Below are 8689 nucleotides of genomic sequence, written 5' to 3'. Positions count from 1 at the left end.
GCGCAAGCATGCGTGCGTAGCGACGGAACTGGTGGCATGAACGCTGGGAGCTTTGACCACTCCGCCGCACCGCCTGTGCCACCCCCCCCAGCCCAACCCACCTGAGCTGTGGCTTCCAGGATGTCCCCGCCCCGCACCAGCAGCCCCCGCCGCGCGCCCGCCGCCGTGCCCACCAGCACCGCCGTCGGCGTCGCAAGCCCCAGGGCGCAGGGGCAGGCCACCACCAGCACGTTGCACGCCAGCTGCAGGCTCAGCAGCAGCCCGGCCGCGCCCGCAGGCACGGCGGCGGCTGCTGCTGCTGCGGCTGCGGGGCGGCAGCAGACTGGCAGGGCCTTGACCGCCGCGCTGCCGGCGGCGTTGGCGGCCGCGGCCGCGGAGACCGCGCCCGGGAAGAGCCGCGTGCCGACAGTGGACCAGAAGCCAAAGGTGGCGGCAGACAGACCCATCACTGCGTACGCAAAGCGCCCCGCCACCTGGCACAACGGCATGAGCGGGTGTGTGCGTCGAAACCAACTGGGGGGCCTTTTGCATTATGCACGTGGGGCAGCGCCCATGCCGGTCAACAATGCCTTGCAACTCCGGTAACAGGCAATGCTCAGCCCTGGCATTGCATTGACACCGAATGAAACGAAAAATAAAACAATGCCCACCCCTGGCCCCGGCAGTCAGCCCCCCCTTCCCCCACCCGCCCACCTGGTCTGCAAGCCGCTGGATGGGCGCAGTCCGCGCCTGCGCGGCCTCCACCATCCTCACGATATCCGCGATCACGGTCTGCTGCCCGCTCGCCTCTGCCCGCACCGTCACCGCGCCGTTGCAATTGAGGGTGCCCGCAGTGACGTGGCTGCCGGGTGACTTGGTGACGGGCAGGGGCTCCCCGCTCAGGGCGCTCTCGTCGACGGTGCTGCGGCCGCCCACGACCACCCCGTCAACGGGCACCCTGTCACCGGGAAGCACCACCAGCAGGTCACCCGGTGACACCGCCTCTGCGGCCACCTCTGACCAACCGCCGCTGCTCGCTAGCGCGGCTGCGGCCGCGGCTGCCGCAGCTGCTGCCGCAGCCTCGCTGTCGCTGCCGCTGTCAGCCGGCGCTGCACCGCCACGCCGCCGCCGCCCTTCCCTTGTTTCGCTGCCGCCAACAACGCTACTGCTACTGCTACTGCTGCTGCTGCTGCTGCTGCTGCTGCTGCCACTGCTACTGCTGCTGCTGCTGCTGCTGGTGTTGATGCAATGCAGGAGGCGTGCGCGTGTCGGCACCAAGCCCTGCAGCGCCGCCATGTCTGAGGACGCCGCCAGCTTGGCGCGCTCCTCGAGGGAGCGGCCGAGAAGCACAAAGCCTGTGGCGTTGGGAGGCCGACCGAGGTGGGGCACTGCTTCGTCACCACCAGACACCATGGTGGAGGTGGGGCACCCTGGGGGCCTCAGCCGACAGCTGGTCGGCTAGGCGAGGTCCACGTCACAACAACTCAACATATGCAAAACACTTGCAGACCAAACTGATCGTCCGCCCTACTGCAGTGAATATCCCCTGAAACCCGCTCTTCTGCCCCCGACCCCTGCCAGCGCCAGCGCCCCGAGCCCGCCACCCACCCAGCAGCATGGCGGGCTCCTCGAAAAACGTGGGCCACCCCAGCCGCGGCACCGCCGCCGCCGCGCAGCTGACGCCGAAGGAGGCGGCGGCCCCCAGCCCCACGAGGCTGTTCATGTCGGGGCGGCCGCGCTGCAGCGCCTCCAGGCCGGACGTCAGAATCTCACGGCCGGGGCCTTTGGGGAAGGGGGGGGAGGCGGGGAGGTTGATGTTTGCGGGACCCAGGGTAAATAGGGTCGATGCCACCACACACTGATGGCAGACCGTGTGAAGGCGCAAAGCTGCATGCTGCCGCAAAGTCAACCGCTGGCCCTGACAGAGAGCCACCACACCCAGGGTACATCACGGCCTGGGGGGTGCCAGGTCAGCATGCAATACGACCCCAGGTCGCTGCCAGCGGGCAGGCGGGGCAGGAGCCACCCACCCAGGAGTGCCGCGGCCGAGAGCGTCGCGCTGAGCGCCGGGTGGTGCAGCGCATGCACCCAGGCCGGCGCCCCCGCCCACACGTGCCCCAGGTGTCCGACGCCACACAGCAGCGACAGCGCCCACGCCACCGCCAGGTTGCGCGTCGACGCGCCCAGCCGCGCCTCGCGCTCGGCGCGCTTCTGGGCAAAGGCGTCCGCGGCGGCAGACGCGGCGCGCGCGCGCTCGCGGGGGCGGACGCGCGCGGAAAAGCCGCCGTCGCTGAGCACCTGGGGAATTTGAGGTCGCCGTGCGCGTGAGCGACAGAGGAGGGCGGGGCATTGATGAGGTGGGAAACCTCGTCCGTGGAGGTGATCGAGGGACAGTGAAACAGAGGAGGAAGGGGGGATTGATTGAGACGGGGTTGACGGCTGCAGACGTTGCAGATGTGACCATCCCGTTGCCTGGCTAACACGCGCAAAGAATGAGGCCAACCAACATCCGCTGGACGCGCTTGCGCCGCATGCATGGGTGGCCCTGCTCCCCTCGCTCTGCAGTCCCACCTGCGCCAGCTCGCCCCCAATGGCCTCTAGCGCTGCATGCTCCGCCACCCCAGCCGCGCCACCACCGCTGCTGCTGCCACCGCCAAATGTCAGCACCAAATCGCCTTTCGTGCTGCTGCTGCCGCTGCCACCGCTGTCACCCGGCAGCCGAATGGTCACGAGGGCAGTCTCCGTGGCCAGGTTGACGCTGGCGGCCGCGACGGCGGGGTGGCCGGACAGCAGCCGCTCCACGGCGCCCACACAGCCGCCGCATTTCATGCCTGAGGCCGTGCGCACGCACGGTGGGACGGCGCAGTGACGAAATGCTGGCTCAATCGCCTCGGTTCTGCTGCATCGTTCAAAACAGTGCTGGTGGTTGCAGCTGGGGCACGAGCCTGGCCGGTGCAGAAAAAGAGGCCTCACGACAACAGGACAAGAACTTCCTGCATTTTGACTCGTGAGAGACACAGCTGCGCGGCCCCCCCACTCACCCGAAACGTCCAACGTCAGGACCAGCTGCGACCCGTCCGCTGCCGCAGGCGCCGCCGCGTCCGCCTCCGCCTGCGCCTCTGCCAGCGCCGCCACGTCACCCAGAACCTGGGGTAACCCGCCGCCGCCGCCGCCTTGGAATGACGAAGAGTCCCACCATCCGCCGCCGCCCCCGCCACCCCCTTGCCCTCCACCGCCGCCGCCGCCCAGCCCGTTGTTGCCTGACCCAGTGCCGCTGTTCAGTGCACCAAGGCCGGAGCTAATGAAAAGTGACGCGCTGAGACCCTTGCGCAGCAGCGGAGCGGCTTTTGCGCCCGCTGCTTTGTGCCATTTGGGAAGCAGCAGCTGAGCCCGCTGCGCCTGCTGCTGCGCCGCCTGCTGTTCGCGCGCCCGATTGTCCCGCTGGCCGTCTTCAAACACTGCTAGTGGCCTGAATGAACGAACGCGCCCCTGCAAAGGGCGCCCGCCCCGGCCCACAGGCCTCGTCTCTTGACGCCCCAAGGGCAAGTGGACTGCCATGCTGCCCAGATGTTGCGCTGGCATCAGAGTCAAATGCTGAGCGCCTCAAGTTGCGCTGAACGGCGCTGCATCTTGGCCAATGAGCATGCTGAGATGGCGGTCTGCAGGGACAAGATCAACTTGATTACGAGCGTGAACGTAGGAAACTCGCATCATATGAGCTATGTCGCATCATAGTGCCGTACTCGGCCCCCGAGCTGGCCCTGCACTGTCAGCGCAGCGGCTTGCAGGGGCTCAGCGGGTGCGGTGTGTCTCGCGCTTGTGATGAGCTCGATGCTTGCACAGTGTGAGCTGAGATGGAGTGATGCCGCCTGCTCCCTTGTGCAGATGAAAGCGGAGGGAGATGCGTGCGACCGCACGAGCCTTGACAGTGATATTGTTGTGCACAACGGCTTTGTGCTGCACTCGCGTTGACTGGCCGTGGAACCGTTGACTCATCACAATGGACAGAGTCGCATGGGTGGCTGCAGCAACACCGCTCACAACGAGAAACACCCTCAACTAACACCTGCAGTTTACAGTTTACAGGTGCAGCTAGATCGTGCAGTCAGCCCGCGCCCCCGCCCGCTGCCGACAGCTCCCCAGCAAGGGCGCGCCGCACAAACGCCGCCGCGTCATCCCCCGGCCCAAGCTCCTCCTCCGCCCGCGCCAGCGCCGCCGCCACCCGCACCGCCAGCCCCGCGCTCGGCGCGTCCACCCACACGCGGCCGTTGAGCCCCGCCGCCATCTCGAACGCCGCCTCCTTGCCCAGCGCCGCGACCACCGCCGGCATCGGCCGCGACAGCAGAGCGCGCGCCCACGCGCAGGAGCACTCGAGCGTCAGGCCGCCCTTCAGGTGGCCCAGCCCCGACGCCTTGCCCTGCGCGTCCACGCAGGACAGCACCGGGTCCATGTCCGGGTTTGAGGTGACGACGCGCGCCGACACCACGTCCCCTTCGTATACAGCGGGGCGGTTGCGCTTGGTGGCCCCCTCAAAGGAGAGCATCGGCAGCACTGCCTTGAAGGGGCCGCCGATGTCCACCGTCAAGTGCTGCAGTGTTGGGAATGGCAGCACCAGGGGTGGTTTTATTTTGAGCCCGGGTCTCCTGGACACAGCTGTGGTGGCGCTGTATTTGCAGCCTCTGTGCGGCAACCACGCCTGCCTCAGCCGACCCTGGGTGCACATGCACCAAAGCCGCTGCAGCCTGCTGCAGCCTGCTGGAACTGGAATACTTGACGCAGCCGCCGCACCCGGCAGCTGGCACGGCGGGGGGCGTGCGCGCAGCAGCATAAAAGGAGCCCGCAACCAGCGGCCGCCGGGCAGCGCTGGTGAACGCAACTCAGCGGCGCCAGCGAGGCAGCTTGAGCGCTGGCAGCGTCGAGCCGGCCGCAGCGCACCTCGCTCAGGCGGTCGACGACCACGCCAATGACGGTGTCCCCCTCTGCAGGTATGTAGCGCTTCTGTCGCCCCTCCACCCACAACATGCCGCCTGTGCTGCGCCGCACCACGCCGCACTTTGACGCCACCACCGCGCCGCCCAGTGGGCGGAGGCCGCCAGAGCCAATTGCCACGCGCCCGCTGTCAGGCAGCAGCATCACCACGTCGCCTGGGGCAGCCACCTGCCAGGTGTGCGAGGGGTGAGCAGGGGGGGGTGAGGCCGCCGCACTGAGCTGCCGCAGACGGAGCTGTGAGAACGCGACTGCAGGCGTTGTACATGGGTGTGCGCCTCACCTTGCCAACGAGTGCCGCCGCTGCATCATCCGCCTGTGATGCTTCAACAGGCGCCATGCGCCGGCACAGGAACGCCTCCAAGCCGCGCACGGGAACAGTGCCAAGACGGTGGTGCGCTGCAGCGGCGGCAGCAGTGCTGCGCAAACAAGCGTGCTGCGCGACCTGAATTCGTTGCCGCCGAGCGTCAGCTATCCAGCAGCGACTTGAAACACAGTTGCAGTATGTGCAAAAATCGTCGTATCGTATATTGATGGCTTACAGCTGCGTGCGCGCCTTATACAAGCGTCACTCCCACGATCTGAACGCACCACGGGCGGCAACGCGGTTACTCGGTGATGTCTTGCTGTGTGCGCATTATGGAGTAATCTGTCAATTGAATGGTGCAATGCAAGCTTGCAAATAACCGTCACACTCGGAACGGCGTTTGCGTTCTCCCTATTGCAGGCTCCATATGTGCATTTCATTACGTGGTTGTTTTTGCAAGAGTCGTTACTTTGCATCCAATGGCTTCTCGACACCCATAAGAGCAGGTTTGCACGATGAAGACCCTTCTCATCGACAACTACGACTCCTATACTTTCAACCTCTTCCAAATATGTGCGGATGTCTTTGAAGGTGCGCTTATTGCTGCTTGGCTGGGGACCAGGGGCGGGGTGGGCGAGTACCTGCGCCTGCGCCGGCCATAGATCGCTGAATGACCGCCTATGCGCCTGCAGAGGAGCCCCTGGTGTACCACAACGACGGAATATCTATTGAGGGAATCAAGCAGCTAGTCGCCGATGGCGTGGTGGACAGCATTATCCTGTCGCCGGGGCCTGGCTCGCCGCTGGTGCCGTCCGATGTTGGTGTGCAACCTGCTGGGTGTGCGTTCATCCATACTTCGGCGACCGCATTGCAGCCTTCATGTACGGACAGCCCCATCTGACGCTCGTGCGGCGCGGCAGCCACCATTGACCACACCACACCTGGCAGCGCCTCACTCGTTTGTGGCCGCCACACGGCCTGTCACCAGGGGCGCAGCGTGGGTGCCAAGATGAGGGCGAGCACGTCGATCCCGTCTGCACGCCATCCGCGCCCCAACCGCAGGGGTGTGCATGGACGTGCTGCGCGAGCTGCAGCACATTCCCGTCCTGGGCGTGTGCCTCGGACACCAGGCGCTCGCAGCCGCCCACGGCGCGCGCGTCGTCCGCGCGCCAGAGCCGGTGCATGGGCGGCTGAGCGCGCTGCAGCACAGCGGCCACCCGCTCTTCTCAGGCTGCCCGTCGGGGCGTGGCGGAGGGTTTGACGTCGTCAGGTGCGGCCGCAAAGCAACAAAACGACACCGCCAAACACGCCCACTTGCCAGGGCGGCCTCCTTTGCGTGTTGGGCTGCACCGGGAGTGGCAGCGTCCGGTGCGGCCCAGAGGGTGGCGGCAGCGGCGACCGCAGCTGGACACACCCTGACGCTCCTGGACCGCACCCCCTCGTCCCGCGCTGGGTGCTGTGTGACCCCCCACCAGGTATCACTCACTGGTGGTTGCCCCAGACTCGCTGCCGCCGCAACTGCTGCCACTGGCCTGGACCTGCGCCGGCCACCACGCAGTCGCGCTCAAGGGGGATGCTGCAGCGCCGGCGAAAGCGTCGGCCATGGCTTCGGGCGCACGGCCGGGCGAGAGCGCTCATGGCGCCACCAGCGGCGACGGCGACGGTGGGGATGGCGCTGCGGGCGGCGCTGTGGGCGGTGAGGGCGGCCCCATCTTGATGGCCCTGGCACACAGCAGCTTCCCTCACTATGGGGTGCAGTTTCACCCTGAGAGCGTCGCCACCCGATTTGGCGTGCAGCTTCTCGCCAACTTCCGGGACTTGGTCGCGGAGTTCTACGGCCGGCCCAGGCCGCCCGCAGTGCATGACGGCGTCGGGCCACCGGGCCGCTGCCTGGCGCCACGCCCATGGCCACAGGCGGAGGAGGCGGATGCTGCTGCAGTGGCGGGAGCGGGGCGGCGGTATGGCGGTTGCTGGGGGGACGGCGGCGCTGACGGGGGTGGTGGCCGGGAACAGGCAACGGCGGCTCCAGCGGCGGAGCTTGCGACGGTGGGGCCTGGGACGGCGTCGACAAGGCTGCGGCTGCAGTGGGCGCGGCTTCGCGGTGTCGTGGAGGCGGTGGGCGGCAGCCAGGCGCTGTTTGAGGCGCTGGCGGGCCCTGGGGGCGGCGCTGACGCGTTCTGGCTGGACAGGTGCGCCGATTGCAGGGTGGAGAGTGTAGAGGGGGTCGATGATCGATGTGAATGATCGAGTGGCTGGCATGGGACAGGGGCAGAAAATGGCGGCAGCAGTCCTGCTGGTTGCATTGTGTGACACAGTCGGCCGAGCAGTCACCCTAAACCGCCCCAAGAAGCAGCCAGGCCCAGCTTTCGTCCAGAGCACCCGCTCATGGAGTGCACAACACAAATCATTCCAACCTTGCAACAGCTCGGCAACCGAGAGGGCGCGCTTCTCTTTCATGGGCTGCACCGGCGGCCCCCTGTGGCGGCGCATCACCTACCGCCTGCCGCCGTCACCTGCTGCCGCGCCCGGCTCGGCGGGGCCCCAGCCGTTGCCCGGGACGCTCACAGTGACGGCGGCCGACGGCACCAGTAGTGCGGCGCCGCTGTCTGTATGGGACTACCTCGAATCACAGCTGGCACTGCTGCGGCTGACGGGCTGCACGGAGAGCGGCAGCAGCACCATTAACAGCAACAGCAGCGGCGACGGTGGCGGCGGCGGCGGTGGCCTCGCTGAAGCCGCCGAGCAGCTGCCCTTTGACTTCTGGGGCGGCTTTGTGGGCTACCTAGGGTACGAGCTCAAGTCGGAGTGCGGCGGCGCCGCGGCGCACGCAGCGGCGACGCCGGACGCGGCGTGGTTCTTTGCGGACAGGGTCGTGGCGGTGGACCACCGAGCGGGGGGCGGGGGCGACGTGTATCTGCTGGCGCTGCACGACAGCGGCGGCAAGCAGCAGCAGCAGCAGCAGCAGGAGCAGCAGCAGCAGGCAGAAGCAGGGGCATGCTCAGGAGCCGCGGAGGCGGAAGCAGAGTCGGAGGCGGAAGCTGCGGCGGCGTGGATCGCGCGAACCGCGCAGCTGGTGGAGCGGCTCGCGTCACACGGACGCGCCGGCGGCAGCGCGTCGGGTGCAGCTGCAACCGGAGTAGCTGCCACTGCCGTCGCCCGCACCAACGGCTGCGAGCAGGGAAAGCCGGATCCTCTGCATGAACAGCTGCAGCAGCAGCAGCAGCAGCAGCAGCAGCAGCAGCAGCAGGGGCGGAATCAGCGGCAGCCCCACCACCACCCGCCGCCGCCGTTCCGCCTGCGGGACAGCCGGCGGCGCTACGTGGCCAACGTGGCGGCCTGCCAGGAGGCGCTGGCCGCGGGGGAATCGTACGAGCTCTGCCTCACCACCGCCATAACGCGCCCCGCGCCGCCGGACCC

The 8689-nt window shown here is 67.8% G+C and overlaps 3 protein-coding genes across 3 annotated transcripts in view; 1 reads left to right on the top strand and 2 right to left on the bottom strand.

Annotated features, from left to right (window-relative positions):
- The window catches only part of MNEG_0258 (hypothetical protein), a gene marked incomplete at both ends in the record, with an annotated part of 5275 nt that extends 2467 nt beyond the window's left edge, over positions 1-2808 (bottom strand). Inside the window, 5 exons of the mRNA XM_014051260.1 lie at positions 102-473; positions 694-1334; positions 1588-1761; positions 2010-2277; positions 2551-2808. Coding sequence (XP_013906714.1) covers positions 102-473; positions 694-1334; positions 1588-1761; positions 2010-2277; positions 2551-2808 — 1713 coding nt within the window. The remainder of the gene's footprint in view (positions 1-101; positions 474-693; positions 1335-1587; positions 1762-2009; positions 2278-2550) is intronic.
- Positions 2809-4084: 1276 nt separating this feature from the next.
- MNEG_0257 (Exosome complex exonuclease RRP40) lies at positions 4085-5305 on the bottom strand (the record flags this gene model as incomplete). Its single annotated transcript, XM_014051259.1, has 3 exons — positions 4085-4567; positions 4915-5136; positions 5249-5305. The coding sequence occupies 3 exons, from the start codon at positions 5303-5305 to the stop codon at positions 4085-4087; spliced, it is 762 nt and encodes a 253-aa protein (XP_013906713.1).
- Positions 5306-5787: 482 nt separating this feature from the next.
- MNEG_0256 (hypothetical protein) overlaps positions 5788-8689 on the top strand; it is a gene marked incomplete at both ends in the record, with an annotated part of 5033 nt that continues 2131 nt past the window's right edge. The window contains 6 exons of the mRNA XM_014051258.1: positions 5788-5863; positions 5965-6093; positions 6335-6542; positions 6748-6961; positions 7187-7461; positions 7697-8638. Of these exons, the coding sequence (XP_013906712.1) occupies positions 5788-5863; positions 5965-6093; positions 6335-6542; positions 6748-6961; positions 7187-7461; positions 7697-8638 (1844 nt within the window). The remainder of the gene's footprint in view (positions 5864-5964; positions 6094-6334; positions 6543-6747; positions 6962-7186; positions 7462-7696; positions 8639-8689) is intronic.

This window comes from Monoraphidium neglectum (assembly GCF_000611645.1).
Source record: "Monoraphidium neglectum strain SAG 48.87 unplaced genomic scaffold scaffold00018, whole genome shotgun sequence".
Lineage (NCBI taxonomy): Eukaryota > Viridiplantae > Chlorophyta > Chlorophyceae > Sphaeropleales > Selenastraceae > Monoraphidium > Monoraphidium neglectum.
Note: the sequence above shows the minus strand (reverse complement) of the source record. Positions and strands in the feature narration are given on the sequence as shown.